This window comes from Papio anubis, chromosome 12 (genome assembly GCF_008728515.1).
Source record: "Papio anubis isolate 15944 chromosome 12, Panubis1.0, whole genome shotgun sequence".
In the NCBI taxonomy this organism is placed as follows: domain Eukaryota; kingdom Metazoa; phylum Chordata; class Mammalia; order Primates; family Cercopithecidae; genus Papio; species Papio anubis.
The window spans coordinates 106,101,679-106,120,019 of NC_044987.1; the positions used below are offsets into that span (position 1 = coordinate 106,101,679).

General features: G+C 35.7%; 1 protein-coding gene across 10 annotated transcripts in view; it reads right to left on the reverse strand.

Annotated features, from left to right (window-relative positions):
* Positions 1–18,341, reverse strand: part of TTC17 (tetratricopeptide repeat domain 17) — a 140,933-nt gene that overhangs the window by 67,958 nt on the left and 54,634 nt on the right. For all 10 annotated transcript variants that reach the window (XR_002517007.1, XM_003910009.2, XM_003910008.2 and 7 more), the window contains one exon: positions 11,423–11,609. Coding sequence is in view for 9 of the 10 variants with exons in the window: in XM_003910009.2 (XP_003910058.1) it covers positions 11,423–11,609 (187 nt within the window). In the remaining variant the exon portion in view is untranslated. The remainder of the gene's footprint in view (positions 1–11,422; positions 11,610–18,341) is intronic.

Sequence of the window (18,341 nt, forward strand, 5' to 3'; positions counted from 1 at the left end):
GTTCATATTAGGTTTTTCTCTAGCTGTATTTCTCATCATCAAGCAAAATAGGGCTTTATTATTAGAGAGGTGCAGCAGGAATCAGAAAACTTGCTTGACAGCAGTACCCCCTCAGCTGCCATGGACCTCTAGCTCTTTTTCCTGAAATGTACTTAGGCAAATTGTGCTTATTACTTTCTATAATCATCTCACTGTATATTTGTGACCTGACTGGGTTATTAACAAAGCCTGACAGCTAAAGAGGATTAAAGGATGGCAAAATTTGAATGACAAATTTAGGTTTGTTCCTATAAAAGGCAACTAAACGGGAAGACAAATCCAAAGCTATGGTCTTTTCAATATCTGTGAAACGTGATTTAAATTTCTCCTGCATCTTTGAAATAATAATTAAATACACTTTGCTGGTTAGGGAAAAGTAACAGATTACTGAAATTTTCCTGGCCAAAGAGTGGCTCAGTATGAAATAAATTCAACCACTAGTAATAAATACTAGTGATGCAAGAAAACAGGGGGAGAAAAACTCAAACGGCATACACATGTACACTTACATATGGCAGGCATCCTCAGTCTTACGTGTTTTAAAATCTCACGAATGCTCTTTTCTAATGATTATCAGACTCACGGCTTTATATCCATCAGGTCATGGAACTGAGTAGAGATCACCCAATGATTAAATGTGAAAAGGGGTTTACATAGTTGGTGCTGTTTTAAAAAAATAGTCTAAAACTAGGAACTCATTTCAACTGTCTCAAAGCAAACATAATTTTCTGAGGCACAAATCACTTAGAAATTTTAAAAAGAACCTGCTCTACCAACGTAGAGTAAGTTGTCTGTGTATTTTGCCAATTAGAATAATTTTTTCTTATTTTTTTTTAGGAGACAGGTGTCCCATCATGTTTCTCAGGTTGGGGGCAGTGGTGTGATCAGTGCTTCATAGTCCTGGTCTCCAGTGATCCTCCCACCTCAGCTTTCTAAGTAGCTGGGACTACTGTGCACATCCCACAAGCCCAGCTAGAATCATCTTTCTGAATGGAGAAGAGTTGTATAAACGCTTGCTACCTAAGATGGCAAAGCTTAACATTACGTAAACTGAAATGTCTCCAAAACATCTACAATGATGAAGGAAAACTCAAGATTTAGACAACATCCAATGAACTTGCCTAACTCACTACACACAAATGTACATAACAAGTAGTCAGTCCCCTTCACTTCCTGTCAGGAGAATGAAATACAACTGCAGCAACAAACCATATTAAAAATACCTTGTTCAATGAGTAGTGGGAACTATAAAAAACAGATCCCCTCTTGCTTATAGAGCTTAGACTATCTTTCTGAGAAACGCCCTATTTCTTCAATCACCCATCAAGGTTTTCTACTATTTTATTAAAAATACACAATTAACTTTTCATGTTTCTTTTTTTCTTTTTTTTTTTTTTAGATGGAGTCTCTTGCCCAGGCTGGAGTACAGTGATGCAATCTCAGTTCATTGCAACCTCCACCTCCCGGGTTCAAGCAATTTTCCTGCCTCAGCCTCCCCAGTAGCTGGGATTACAGGCATGCACCACCACGCCCGGCTGATTTTTGTATTTTTAGTAGAGAGGGGGTTTTGCTATGTTGGCCAGGCTGGTCTCGAACTCCTGACCTCAGGTGATCTGCCCGTCTCGGCCTCCCAAAGTGCTGGGGTTACAGGCGTGAAGCCATCATGCCCAGCCACCTTTTCATGTTTCTAACAAATAAAGTTTTTTCAGAAAGCTTTCCTCATTTGTGTTCTATTATTATTATATGTTTTTTAAAGAATGATTGTTGGCCAGGCGCAGTGGCTCACATCTATAATCCCAGCAGGCCGAGGCGGGTGGATCACCTGAGGTCAGGAGTTCAAGAGCAGTCTGGCCAGCATGGCGAAACCCTGTCTCTACTAAAAATACAAAAAATTAGCCAGGCATGGTGGTGGGCGCCTGTATTCCCAGCTACTGGGGTGGCTAAGGCAAGATAATTGCTTGAACCGGGGAGGCGGAGGTTGCAGTGAGCTGATATCTAGCCACTGCACTCTAGACTGGGCGACAAAAGTGAGACTCCGCCTCAGAAGAAAAAAAAAAAAAAGAAAACAGAATGATTCTTAGTATCATCTCCTATTTGCTTTAAAGTTATTTTAGTCACTAATAGGATAAAATATGAGCTATATTTTAGAAACTATGCTAACAGCTCTAAAAGTAATTCAATTACATATAGAGAGCTCACTTCAATACTTCCATTATTCTAAAATTTATTAATGTTGTTTTACTGTAGATATTTCCCCATTTTAAAAAATGCTTTTGATAAAATGAAGGCACCAATAATTTCTAAACTGTTAAACCCAGAGTTTCCCACAGTATATTTATTTACCAATGACTATCATGACTTTTCCATAGCTTAGCAGTATCATTACTTATATAATTTTTAAAATGAATCTAGGGTTTAATCTTACACTTATTTAGGTTAAAAGGGAAAATCATTACCATTTTTTCATAAATCACAGGTTTTATGCACCAGTTAAACATTTTTCTAATGCCCATCAAAATAAACCATAAATATTAAAAGTAAAATACCAACTAAAAGCTTGCAAATGAACCAATACAGGACACACTACTATTGTCCTCTTTGTCCTTCTCAAACTCTCTGTTCTTCTAAACCTCATGACCCTGCTCTTCCAGTGCCTCTATTTAGTCACTCTTTCACTGACTCTGTTCCTTAAATGTTAGTATTTTCTAAGATTCCATTCTTGGCATTTTCTTCACATCCTGCACATTGAGGGAATCAGAGGCATCTCCAAATGAACATGTCTATCACTGAACTTGCTATTCCCAGCACAACATCAATGCATAGATGATTTCTCCTCTGTATTCTCATTCTTAACAACATTGACATCTATCCAGTTACCAAAGTTAGAAACCTCTCTAGTTAATTCGCATTCTGAGACAACTGTTTTCAGCTTTTCCTCTCTCATCAAATCTCTAACATTCTCAGTACCTCTTCTCATCTGACAAGTCACCTCATATTTTGCTGAGAAGCAATCAGAAGTCCCACCATGAAATCTTTCAACATACCTATAACTTTACTTATATATCATCCTTGTTCCTAAGGACCACTCTTACATCTGTGCCTTAGATTTCATCCCCTCCTGTCTACTCAAGAATTCTGCTTCTACAGTTAGCCCTTTGCTGCATCTTCAATTCTTCCCACTTTGCTGGATCATTCCTACTGAAACATGCTGCAGTGCTTTCTACTGTTAGAATAACAAAAACAAATACCTTCAATCCCACAGGCCCCTCCAGCTATATCCCATTTTCCTGCTCTTCACTATAGCAAAACTTAAGAGTTGCTTGCCATCCTCACTTCCTCACTTCCTTCAAAACCGATTTCACACAAGCTTTTACAAGATTACCAACAATCTCCATGTTACCAAATCCAGTGGTTCATTCTCTGCCCACATCCAGCTCAATCTCTCAGGATATAGCATGCTGATACAATAATAATGATATGCTTGATAACCCCTTAAAACATTTTCTTCACTTGGCTTGTTGGATAAAATACTTGAATGGTTTTTCTACTAGCTTACTGGCTAATCCTTTATTGCTCTTTTTCTTCCTGACCTTTAAATGTTGGCTAGAATACCCTAGTAACTGATTTTTGACCCATTTTCCTTTTTATAGTAATTACTGCTGTAATTTAATCCAAGCTAATGACTTAAAAAATGCATATGTCCATGACCCATAAATTACGATCCTGGTCTCTTCCCTATCATAAAACTCATATATCCAACTACCTATTCAACATCTCTACTTGAACACTTAATAGGCAACTCAAATTTCACATGTCCAAAACCAAACTTGTTTTTCTCCCCAAATCTGCTTCTTTCTCAGACGTGACTATCTCATTAAATAGCACCACTATTTACCTGATTGGTCAGGTTCCAAATTTAAGACTCACCCTTGACCTCTGTTTCTTTCATTTCCCATATCCCTTTCTAGTAGTGTCGTGTTGGTTCTACCTTCAAAATATATCCCAAATATGATCATTTCTCACTTTCTCCCTGTCCACCCCAGTGGTACAGGCTGATATCATCTCTCACTGATATTTTTGCAATAGCATCCTAACAGATCTTCATGCTTCTGCTCTTATCCCACTAGTCTATTCTCAACAGAGTAACCAGAGGAATTATGTTAAGATGTAAATCGGTTCCTTTCACTCTTGCGTTCAAAATCTGCAAAGTCAGCAGTCCCCAACCTTTTTGGCACCAGGGGCTGCTTTCGTGAAAGACAATTTTTCCAAAGACTGGGGGCTGGGTGGCGATGGGGTTTGGGGATAATTCAAGCACATTACATGTTTTGTGCACTCTGTTATTACATTATAATATATAATGAAATAATTATACAACTCACCATAATGTAGAATCAGTGGGAGCCCTGAGCTTGTTTTCCTGCAACTAGATGGTCCCATCTGGGTGTGATGGGAGACAGACAGATAATCAGGCTTTAGATTCTCATAAGGATCGTGTAATCTAGATCCCGCGCATGCATAGCTTACAATAGGTACATGCTCCTATGAGAATCCAATGCCACCACTGAGAAGGCGGAGCTCAGGCAGTAATGCGAGTGATGGGGACTGGCTGTAAATGCAGGTGAAGCTTTGCTTGCTGGCCCACCACTCATCTCCTTCTGTGTTGTCCAGTTCCTAGTCATACATCTTTCTCTTAGAAGAAAAGCCCAAATTATTAAAATGTTCTGCAAGGGAGTAAAAAAGTGGCTCTATCCTCCACCATATTTATCTCCGCTTTCATCTCCTACACCTCCACCACAGCTGGAGAGCCCTCCTTGCTATTTCTTGCATGAACCTTTGCAATGCTATTCTCTCTGCCTCCACAATGCTATTCTTTCTGCCTGAAATGCTTTTATGCTGTATGTCTGCATGGCTTAGAACCTCTATCCTCCCTCAAGTCTATGTTCAAATGTCACTTTCTCAGTGGGGTCTTCCTTAATGACCCCAACCCCCTGAGCACTCACTTTCTAGTTAAATGATTGTGTTTATTATCCACTGTCTGTTTCCCTCTACTAGAATGTAGCTCTGTAAGAGCTGGAGGTATTTTCTGTTTGGTTTCCAATTCCTAGAATAGTGACTGGCATATAGTAGATAAGTAAGTGTTCATTGAATGAATGAATGAATGAATGAACCACACCCAGTTTCCTTTCATTGAAAGAAAACAAATTGTTGCTTTAGAAGATTATATTCTCTATCAAATTTCATATTTCTTAAATATTATTTGGCCAGGCTAACAACCTATAATGACTGGATGAATAGCTATGAAAAGATCTCAGGCAAGGGCTAACAGGCTCATTCTTTAAAATAAAACAGATTTTTTTTTTGGTATGCAGGACAAAAAATTCACATTAAAAACCAACAAATATTTATATATAATGTCTTTCAGGGGCTGAAGTATAAAACCATTGGTCATCAGAATCTGATAATACTGTCTCCAAGTTGTTATAAAAACCAAAATATCCCTTTTGTTCATAAAAGCTAAATGCTGGAAATCCCAAAAGAAAAATACTGTCTACTAAGCTAATACTACAAAAGTACAGCCATAAGATCTTCCATGTAAAATAGAAGGCTACGTGGCAATTTAATGATGCAAGATTCAGAAAAGATCAGGGTGATATGTTAAATTGAGAGACCATTTTAGGTATGCTCTTGGGGTTCATTATGACTGCCCCCCATAATCTAGTTTACATCCATGTTTTATGTAGGAATGTATCTCTTTTGAGAGATGACACAAAAAGTGTAGTGATTATACCGCTTTCATAAAATGTCCCAGGAATCTACAAATATGAATTATTTCAATCTTTCAATCATGGCAGTGGAATAATTTATGATTGGCTAAAGGTAGAAGAATTATGCATAGGAACCACACTGGCCCTGGAAGACAGAGGACTCACATTTTAGTTTCAGCTCCACCAATGATTGACTGTAATTTGAGTAAATCATAACCTTTGCTTGTAGGTTCATAAATACAAAAATTATTTTTCCTATTCTCTCCTCTATCACAGGTTAAATACATGTTAAAGATATAAGTTAAAAAACTGTTTGTTAATCAAATAACTACAGCCCTTTTAAGTAAAGAAATAACACATTTAGACACATTACATACACAGAAGTACATTTGGTTTTGTTGCAGCATATACCTGCATCTCAGGATTTTAAAATCTGCAATACATTAACCAAAGTTTTAATTCTTTTTACAGAAATAAATAGAGGTGACCTAACTAGTAGCATATTTAAAATGCTGTAAGAGTCAGATGCAGTGGTACACATTTGTAGTCCCAACTGTCTGGGAGGCTGAGACGGGAGGACTGCCTGAGCCAGGAGTTAGAAGCTATGGTGTACTATGATAGAGCCTGTGAATAGCCACTGCACTCTAGCCTGGGCAACACAGTGAGACCCTGCCTATAAAAGAACTGCTATTAAAACTGGGTCTATAAGAATATCTTTTTTAAAAAAGCAGATACCTTCACTAATTCTTACAAAAGAATGTAAAAAAAAAGTGATAAAGCAAAGATCCTTAATTGCAGGCAGTATATATGCTGGATAATCCACTAGAGGGCAGCAAATGCAGGATTTCTTTTTCTTCGACATCTGAACTCTGTAAAATTGCTTTAAGCTGCAAGTTATAAAACTATAAAAATTTAGGTTGAAGAACACAGACTAAAACTACAGACAATGAACCAAGTTATAAAAGGAGATATGATTTACATAAATAGATGCTATAAATATAGAAACACTGTGAAGAGAAGACAAGATAATCCATCTGCACATTGGAATAGATATTAAATCTCATGAACATGATTTGAAAATTCGACTTTTTTCTCCAGAGACAAAAGCTATCAAATATATATTAGAGAGAGAAACTTGCAGACAATTATAGGAACACCTAAACATTAAAGTCTGAGTTCTTCTGCATAACATTTATTCATACTTTCTTAGGATCTGGGCCAATTTTTTTAAGCGGGCACGTGCCTCAATTAATTAAGAAATGACCAGAGCTCAGAAATCTTGGGTTTAATGCTTAATTATATGCTGTAAAGATCAATGTTGCTGTTTGTGGCATAAAAGTCTAATAAATAGAACTTACCATTGGTTTTATGCTAATATAAGAAAAATAATAAATATAGGTCATTAAAAACAAAGTAAAATCACATGTAGCAAAGATATAGTAAGACACTCTAGATTACTTTAGTAGTAGAAAATATCTTTGCTAGATGTAACTTTTTAATTTGCAGATTAGTATTTCAAAAATATTTTACAGTAATAAATGCTTGGAAAATCCACTATCATGTTGTAATGCCATATCAATGTATTTCTGGACTCTTCTACAGATTCAATATTTAATCATTTTGCTCATGTTATTATTAAAAGTTATTTTTCATTTTTTAGAGAAGATAACCTTTACTGTTTCATAAAGTTTCATTCTCTGTGACACTTTTATTTTTTCCAATTAAAAAAAGGCTGTTTTTTTTAGTGTTGAGCACTTCACAGACTTTGCTTATATTCAAAAGCATTATAAGCTTATTTAACAGATTCTATTTTACTTTTAAAAGGACGAAGTTGTTATTGAAGAATGAGTTTGCTACAATAACCAATTCAGTTCTGTGTGAGTTAAATAAAATTGTAAAATGACAAGCCTATAAATGTGGAAAACAGTAGGTATTTTAAAACTGCCCAAACAAGATGTTTAATTGAAACTGAAAGCACTAACTTTTACAGTCAATTCAAGAGTGGGCAAGTAAAAAAAAATCAATCCATTAAGTTCTCCTTCACAGCATCCTTGAAATGGTAGTGATATAAAACTACCTACAAAAGACCAGGATTTATGAAATTGTATTCAAAACAGGGAGAGATGAAGATGATAAACAGTTGCTATAAGAACACATGCATCTAACAAATGGCAGCCAATACATTGATTTCTAGGTTAATAAAAGTTTGAAAACACTGTCAGATAAATAATGCTTCACTGATCAATAGTTTTAGCTATAAAGTCTTTATAAGTACAAAAAAAATCTTTTAGCATAGTGATTGTGTATTTTTAAGTTGAACAAAACAGTATTTAAAAGTAATAGAATAAATTACCTGCATAGGCATTCCAAGAAACACAAACTAAAAATCTGCATAAAAAAATTCCATGATTATATATGAAATAACAAAATTCTTGCTAATGTTAAACTGCCCATCCCTTTACCACTAGGTCATACTATTTAAGACATTGTACTATAGTTGCTGTAAAAATAATTATTTATTCATTTTTCTTTTTTGAGACAGAGTCTCGCTCTGTCACTCAAGCTGGATCGTGCAGTGACACGATCTCAGCTCACTGCAACCTCCGCCTCCTGGGTTCAAGCCTGAACTTCAAGGTTGATTCTCCTGTCTCAGCCTCCTGAGTAGCTGGGATTACAGGCGCCTGCTACCACGCCCGGCTAACTTTTATATTTTTAGTAGGGACAGGGTTTTACCATGTTGGCCAGGCTGGTCTTGAACTCCCGACCTCAGGTGATCTGCCCACCTTGGCCCCCCAAAGTGCTGGGATTACAGGCGTGAGTCACCATGCCTGGCCAAAAATTATGAATTCTGTGACCTGGCCAACAATTATCATGAATTCTGTGACTATCACATGGAAAAAGAATCATAAGCCTTGTCACTCTCTTGAAACCTCTGTATTGTCAAAATAAAAACTTAAAACAGATTATGTCAGACAAGATAACTTATAAAACTTACTTTAATATTGCAAAAATGAAAAAGGAAATGGCAAACAGAATCATCTGATTTCACAAAAGGTAAAGAAATCCTAATCATCCATCAGATGGTTTTTCCTGTTTTTTTTTTTTTCTTTGTTTTAATCAATTATTTAGCAAAGCTCAGAGATAACTAGAATAGATGCAACTGTTTAGATTTCAAACATAAGTTCCTGGTTTCTATAAAGGTGTTTGGCTTCTTTCAAATTTTAGCTTTTCAAAGCTGCAACTCAGGAAAGTAACTACGAATGAATGGGATTACTTTGGAAATAAGCAACTCAAAATCATTGTCAAAGAAAAACAACATTGAAATTGTTTCACTATTACTAATGAATTTTTAAACCTAGAAAATGCTATAGCATACATATCCATTAGGAGGTAACAGTATTTATTTAGGTGTTAGCAAATGTTGGATTCTTTTCAAATTCATATCAGAAGGATTTTAAGTCTACCAGCAGTAATAGACTATTAGCTGTTCTTAGGTAACCTACGACATTTGAAAGATCACAGCATTCTGAGAAGATGCAGAAGAATTTAAAAAAAAGAAGACTGCAGAATATTTCCCAGGATTAAGTAACTTCTTCTGTTGGCCTTAGTAAGTTTGAGCAAACTTTATAAGTAAATTTCATAAATTCATTAATTACAATGTAAAAGGCGCTAAATATTTTTTATGGATGAGCTCCCTCCGAAAGAACTATTATAAAAAAATTGTTTCCATGTCAAATTATTTTCTTTTATTGTTATTATATTGGACCCAATAATATTCTTTGAATACTCTGGACTATCAGATATCACAACTCTGAGAAAGATCTGCTCCAAGTTATTAGTTTCCTGGACCAGTTGAGGTTACATTCTGGGGAAAAAGTTCAAGACAATTGTATTCCCTCTCTTGACATGAGTGACATGAACTAAGAATACATTTCAATAAACTGAAATACTAAAAAACATGTGAAATTAATGCCAAGGAGGAGACTTTTTAGAAAACGGTCACTACATGTATATGGTGACAAAACCCTTCTCAAAAACAGAAATAAATTCCAACAGAGTTGAGGGAGATGATAGTAAATAAAGAAAATAAGAGATTCTATTAATATAAAAAGCTCATTGAAAAAGTAAAATCCTTTTTATAAGGTTGTTCTTAGGTAACCCACAACATTTAAAAAACCAGTGTTGCAAGAAGATGCAGTAGAATTAAAAACAAACAAACAAAAAGACCACAGCATATCTTCCAGGATTAAAAAGATAAAAATTCACAATTTACACCTTTAAAGTTCTGAGCACCTTGTATTCACTAAGAATTTCTAATGGCTTACTTTTAGCCAGTATCTACCATACGGTAAGAACAATGCAACTATTATGTATCCATAAATATAAAAAATTTAAAAATAAAAAAGAAAGTAATGGCAGAGCTACAGCTCAAACATGAATCTGTAAGATTCTACTGCTAGCCACTCCACTCTACCACCTTGCTGTACTGTTTTGGGACTCTGGCATTCATAAAATAACTTTAATTCAGATTGTGCTCAACACTGATTCACAATTGAGCTACAGAGTTATATTGCTGGGAGATTCTTGGTTTCTTCAGTAAATAACTCGGCTTTGATATTTAAAAGGCAAGCACTACTTACTGTCTGTCATTCTATTAAAATTGTAAGGCAGTCTGGTATAGTGAATCAACAAAACCACTTCTGGTCCCAAATCTACTAATAATTATTGATGTCTTTTAGACAAGTCACATAAATAAGTGGATGTCAGGTTGTTCTTTGTTTTTAAATATCAAAACTGAAGGAGTTGAACTAATATCCATGTGATTAAATATTATAATCTAATTTGAATATTAACAAAGCACCCACTGTGCACTCTACAATGGCTAGATACTGAGGATCCACACATACGTAAACTGCACCCATCCCAATCGAAGGCAGAGAGTTAAAATTCACGAGTTTAGTTTTTCTTACAGTGAAGGTTAAACAAATAGAGAACCAAATATCATGTGATTCTTAGAAAGAAGGTTCTAATAATGAAAGTGCAACAGCTTTAGACATTATCTTTACCCAGGTGGATACACTTATACACAGGCATATATGCCCATATATATGCTGTGGGAGAGAGTGGAAGAAGGGAAAAATATGCCACTGAATGTTGGGTCACTATTTTAAAGGTAGAGTAAAGGTCTGAATCATCTTCAATGAAAGACAAGGAACTGTATTTCAGTGACTGAGTATATAGAACTGCTTCGATTCAAATTGTATACTTTGACTTCACGGACAGGAAAAATGTACTTTACCAGGAATGTCAGTTATTATAAAACACTAGAGATTTTAGAGGGAGGGAAAAAAATCTCAAAGCCTATCCATCCCAGTTGAATATACCATGTATTTTAGTCAGCCTTTCTTAACCAGAGTTCTAAGAGAGAATTAAGCCTTAATACCCTAAGGCATCTATATAGTAAGTAAGGAATTAACATCTTTTCCTATGCGTCTGGAATTATACTAGTTATCTAAAATCCTTGGGTAAAATACAAAAAATCACTTTCTGTGTTCTTTTGATCAGAACAGGAACTCTGGCTGAGCTCATTAGTTTGTCAGCATTTAACAGCTGCTTACCACTGCAAACAGAAGAAGTGATGTTGTACAGAAAAGGATAAAACTGCATACAGCGGATCAACTTCAGGCTGTTTTCACACTCTGGGCATTTGGTGGTTAATTTCAAGGCCTGTCTAAAGGCCTCAAGTGCTCCACTGATATTCTTCAGAGCAAGGTAAGCATTTCCCAGGCTCAAAAAGGTCAGAGGCTGAAAAGAAAAAAAAAAAAAAATTGACAAAATGTTAATGAACTACTATTTTCTGGGAGTTACAAAACGTTTACAGTATATGGCTTTTGGCTCTTTTTAGGTTACCCCATAAACGTTATTGCTAACTGTCCATTTTATTCATACCAGCCAATTCCAAACTGTACAATACATGTAAATGTGTTTTCTACTTTTTTTGCTAAGATAAAAAATATATAAAGTATGTAATATAAACTATATATGTATATATCCCTGTAACCACCACACTGCTCAAGATACAAAAATATTTTCAGTACTCCAGGAGGTTGCCTTGGGCAATCCAACCCCAGAAGTAACCATTGCTGTGATGTTGTGACTTCTGTCATCATAGTTCTTGAACTTCAGATAAATGAAATCAAACTGCATGTTCTCCTATGATGACAAGTAATATGTGTCCTTTTGTAGCTTCTTTCACTCAACCTAAAATTCATTCAAGCTTTTGTGTACATCAGTAGCTCATTGTTTTTGAAGGTGATGTGTAATGTTCCAACGTAACACAGCTTGTTCATCTGACTGGCACTTGGGCTATTTCCACTTTCTGTCTATTATGAATAAAGTTACTATGAATAGTCTTGTAAATGTCTTTTGATAGGCATATTGTCCTCATTTTTTTTGAGTATATACTTAGTATGAGTTGTAAGGTAGATGTATATTTAGTTTTAGTAGATACAACCAAATAGTTTTCCAAAATGGATGCACAAATTTACACTCCTAACAGCAAGTGTGAGAATTCAGAGACTCTGTATTGTCAGTCTTTTTAATTTTAGCTATTTCAGTGAGCTGCAGTGGTGTCTAACGGGTTTTAATTTGCATTTCCATGATGAGTAATAATGCTGAGGGTTTTTTTTGGGAGCTCACTGGCCATTTGGATATCCTCATTTCTGAAGTGCCTGCTCTTTTCTCTATCTAAAAGAATTAGATTGCCCTTAATGCCTTGAAGGAATTTTCTGTCTATATATTAGTCCTTTGTTGAAAATATTTATTGCAAAAATCTTCTCTATGGTTTGTTTTTTTACTCTCTGAATAAGTATCTTTAGATAAACAGAATTTCTTAATTTCAATGAAGTTCAGCTTATCATTTTTTTCTTTCATAGTGCTTTTTGACATCTTTGTCAGAAAGTCTTTCTCCTATGTCTTCATTAAGAAACCTTGTTTTATCATTCATATTTTGGTACATGATCCACTTCAAATTAATTCTGTGTATGGTGTGAGGTAGAAGTCAAAGTTCTTATCTTTCTCCATAGGGATATCATCCAATTACTCCAGCACTAATTTGCTGAAAAACCAAAATGTTTTTTCTTCATTGAACTACAGGTACACCTTTGTCATAAATCAGTGGCCATATTCACGGTGGTCTACTTCTAAATTCTCTATTATGTTTCATTGATATGTTTTGAGTATCTTTTTATCAATACCATACTCATTTAATTATAGTAAATCTCAAAATCTGGTAATAAAAGCCTTCCAACTCTGTTCCTCCCCATTACCCTGCCCCCATTTGTGTGTACGTGTGTGTGTGTGTGTGTATAGCTATTCTAGGTCCCGTTCTATGTAGATTTTAGAATCAACTTATTAACACACAAACACATATATGCAATTACTAGGTATCTGAGATTGAATTGAATCTATAAATTGATTTGCAGAGATCTTACATCTGAGCAATATTGACTCTCTCAATGTGTGAACACGATGTGTATCTCCATTTACAGGTTGAGTATCCCTTATCCAAAATGCCTGGAACCAGAAATGTTTTGGATTTCAGATTTTTAAACATCTTGGAATATTTTATTATATTTATTGGTTGTACATCCCACATCTGAAAATCCAAAATCCAAAATGCTCCAATGAGCATTTCCTTTGAGTGTCAGGTTGGTGCTCAAAAAGTTTTGGATTTTGGAACGTCTGGGATTTCAGAGTTTTGAATTTAGGATGCTCAACCTGTATTTATGTCTTCTTTCTCTTAGTGATATCTTGTAATCAGTATATAAATCTTGCACATCCTCTTTTAGGTTTATTCTTAGAAATCTGATGCTTTCTTTCTTTCCTTTTTTTTGAGACAAGGCCTCACTCTGTTGCTCAGGCTGGTCTGGAACTCCTGGGCTCAAGATATCCTCCCACCTCAGCCTCCCAAGTAGCTAGGACGACAGGTGCACACTACCATACTTGGCTAATTTTTTTTCCTTCTTTGTAGAGATTGGATCTCATTGTGTTGCCTAGATTGGTACTGAGTTCCTAGGCTCAAGCGATCCTCCCCACTTGGCCTCTCAAAGTGCTGAGATCACAGGTGTGAGCCACTATACCAGATCTGATGTTTTCTTGATGCTATTGTAAATAGCATACTTTGTATGCTGTTTTCCAATTGTTTGCTGAGACTGTTTTTATAAGCAGCCCAAAGTATTCAGTTTAGGCCATTTTAACTGAAATATATCCACAGTGTTTTTACATTTGCTTGTGTGCAAACCATATGTTTTATATTTATTTTATCATTAAAAATAGTTAAAAAGATCTAAGAATGTTTTATTTTCAAAATGTACAATATATCCCTATGAAAAACAATGCTTATGATTTATCCAATTACCTGTTTTTGATTCGGGCTGTTAGATCATCAGAAATGTCTCACTGTAACCAAGGCAGGGGATAAAAAATATTCTAGATTAAGGAATTCTAACCTAAGTAGCTCAGATTACATTCAAACTATTACTTAGTAGTTCACACCCAGATACAAAATTAAATCTCATACTTAGACTTCAAATGTATCTTTATATTTTGCATTAGGAAACAAAGTGTTATAATTATCTCTATGACAAAATGATGGCTGTTAAAATATCTTGCACCGAGATAAACTGGTTAGCATTTTGGAAAAAAAGTTGAACTTTCATCCCTTGATCCAAAAAATAAGTACTGAGTATTTACTATGTTGCAGGCATAGTTTTGAGCATTGAGGTTACAGCAGAAAATAAGAAAGATAACTGCTCCTTCATAGACCTTACAGTCTTGTGTGGGGGTGTCAGCGAGTAAAATGGGACAGAGAAAAATATAGAAGGAAGAAATAGAGGTAGTACTAGGTGGCGGGGTGCATCATTTAAAATAGAGTAGTATGAGAGGGACTTACTGAGAAGCTGGTATTCATAAGACTTTGAGGAGGTGGAGCAAGCAATGAAGAATCTTGGTGGGATGAAGTACCGCAAGCAGAGAGGACAGAAAATGCAAAAGCCCTGAGGTAGGGGCATGCTTAGTATGTTCAAGGAACTACAAGGAGGCAAGTGAGGCTAGGATAGAATGTGCTAAGGAATGACTCGACAGAGACAAGGCCAGAAAAGTAACAAGGTCATGTAGGACCTTCTATACCATTACAAACTCATATTTTCCTGTGAGTTCTATGGAGAGCCACCACAGGGATCTGAGCCAACAAATAACAACATTTGACTTTTTATAAGGATTTTACTGCTTGCTGTATGAGAACAGACTGGGGAACAATGGCAGAAGCAGAGAGACCAGTTTAGAAGCTACTAAAATAATCCAGACAAAAATAATTATGGTTTGGATGGGATAGCAGTGGAAGCAATGATAAGTAGTAAAATCTGAGGTATATTTTGAAAACAGAATCAACAAGGTTAGCTAGTGCATTGAATTTTCCCTGAGAGTAGGAGAAAGGTATGAAGGAAGTCCCTAAGTGTTTGGTCTGAGCTACTGGACAGAGAGCTTTGTTATTTCCTGAAATGAAGAAGACTGGGAGAAAGAAATTTGGAAAGGTGTTAAGGAGCTTGGTTTTGGCCTTTAGTTCTAGAGTGCCCTTTAGACATCTAAGTGGAAGTGTCAAGTAAGCTGCTGAATAAAGGAGCTCAGGGCAAAGGTGACAGGTAATTCAACAGGAAATGGGCAGTCTGCTCAAGATATGAAGCTGAACAACTGGATATCCAGGTAAATATGAACTCTGATCCCTACCTCACACTACAAAGAAAATTTAACTTGAAATGAATCATGGACCTAACTGTAAAGCCTAAAACTATAAAATATCCAGGAGACAACACAGGAAAAGATCTTTATATAATCTGAGAATCAACTGTTCAACGATTAAGCCACAGAAAACAAAAACAAACAGTTTTGTGAGAACACTTGAAATCTAACAATAGAAATCAACACTGAAAAGACTGGCAAACTTAAGGTCAATTTTTAAATGCTAAGATAAAAAGGCAAAGAGGGAAAATATTTTTAACACATGAGAGATGGAGTTAAAGAGTTTATCATACAAAGGGTTTGCACAAAATTTAAAAAATAACATTCCAAAATGAACAAAATATATACACAAACTTTTACTTTAAAAATACAATTACAAGACTGGGCGCAAGGGCTCAAGCCTGTAATCCCAGCACTTTGGGAAGTCAAGGTGGGCGGGTCACTTGAGGTCAGGAGTTTGAGACCAGTCTGGCCAACATGTTTCTACTAAAATACAACCTTGTTTCGACTAAAAATACAAAAATTAGCCGGGTATAGTGGTGTACACCTGAAATCCCAGCTACTCCAGAGTCTGAGGCACGAGAGTAGCTTGAACCTGGGTGGCGAAGGTTGCAGTGAGCTGAGATGTCACTGCACTCCAGCCTGGGTGACAGAGCGAGACTTTGTCTCAAAAACAAAAAACAAGCACAAGATCAAACTTTATGTTACAACAGAGAAGTGATATTTTTAAGCAAGCAAACTTGCTTTATAAATGTTAATTCAGAGGTAGCATAACACGACTAGAGTATTTGCTCTGTGGCCAATCTCCCTGAGTTCAAAACCAAGCTCCGTGACTTTCCACAAATCCCTTATTCTATACATTTAACTCTTAAGAATTTCCTCATCTATTAAAGGGGAAATTCAATCTCACAGGGTTGTTGTGAGGATTAAATTAGTTATTACATGTAAGATGCTTAGCATTGTGCCTGGCTCTAGTAAATAATCAAAAAAACTAGCAGTTATTTCAGTTGTTCAATTATAATAAACACACAGGTGGAATTAATATTTTTAGACCTTGTTCATGGCAATATATATTGGCCCAAACATTTTAGTGGGTTGTTTCGTATTTTGTTCCAGAGCCATCAAAATATTCATTCTCTTATTGATTTAGTAATTCCACTGTTAACAATCTTTTAAGGCCTTTGCAGAAAACCATCAATGATAACAGCTAAGTACTGTTAGCAACCTAAACATGCAACAACAGAAAAGTAGGTTGTGGCGTATCAATTCATTGGTCCTTTACACAACCATTTAAATTGATGGCTTTAAAATTAGGTAGGAATAAATTTTTTAGAGATCACCTGTACAGTAGAATTGAAACATTATGAAATATTTGTATAGGAGACATGCTTATAAGGAAGAATTTCCAAACATTGATAGTTGGGAAGAGGGTGTTGATTAAGGTACATTTTTGGGGCAGGGTGTGGTGGCGCATGCCTGTAATCCCATCATTTTTGAAGGCCGAGATGGGAGGATTGCTTGAGCTCGGGTGTTCAAGACCAGCCTTGCCAACATGGTGAAACCCCATCTCTACAAAAAAATACAAAAATCAGCCATACGTGGTGGCACATGCCTGTAGTCCCAGCTACTAGGGAGGCTGAGGTGGGTGCACTACTTGAGCCTAGGAGGTGGAGGCTGCAGTGAGTCATGATCACGCCACTGCACTCCAGCCTGGGCAACAGAGCAAGACCCTGTCTCAAAGCAAAAAAAAGGTATATTTTTGGGGTACTCACCCTGAGCCATTAATTTATCTTTTTATTCTTATTGTAGCACCATGGTATTTAACAACTAAAATTTTAGTATTTTAAAATATCAAAAGGTAACCAATCACTAAAGGAGGTCTTTTTTCTTCAGAAGAATACTACCTATGTCCCTTGGCTGAAAACAGTAAAAAGGGAACCATGAAAAGTTTCAAGGGAATACCGCTGCACTGCGCTTTCCACTCCCACTTTGTCACATCTGTTCCCACAGTACCAGCACCTGGTACACAGTAAGCATTAGATAAATATTTGATGTACTTCTCTGGCAATGTGACCTGTTACATAATATTGAGATTGTAAACTTTTGCTTAAAATCCAATTGTGAATTTGTGTATTTCAAAGGAAAATAGGCAATATTTTCTTCTCATCCTTAAAAAATCAGTTTTCAGATACCGTAAATACACCTAAACCATTCATGCACATCCCTTCTGAAGGTTTCTTTGGATATAAAACCTATAAACATTTAGACATTAGGTATAAAATCAATTTAATTGTATATTTATTGTAACTGAATTTCATGAAACCTAAAATGACAGGAATTATAACATCCATCCTGATTTCAGAGATGTTAAAATATGAAAAACAAAAGTTGTATCTTCAAAACCATGAACTACAAAGCACCGATGTAACTCCATAAGCTGCATGTGAGAGGTCTGGGGCACAAAAATCAATGTACCTATTTACTCTTATCAAAACCACCTTTGAGTTGTCCTCTGGCTTGAATGGCATAAATATTTCTATAAATTAAAGTTGTAAAACAGTGTAATATTAAGCAGTGTGCATGCTGTGATGAGTAGGATAAAATACAAACCAGATGTTTCAAACTGACATAAAAAAGTGGCAGTGTATTTTTACAGCTATGTTATTGTTATTTAAATGTAAGTTTCCAAAAAAATCTTAACTGTATAATTATAAATTTCACTCAAAATTTAAAGAACAC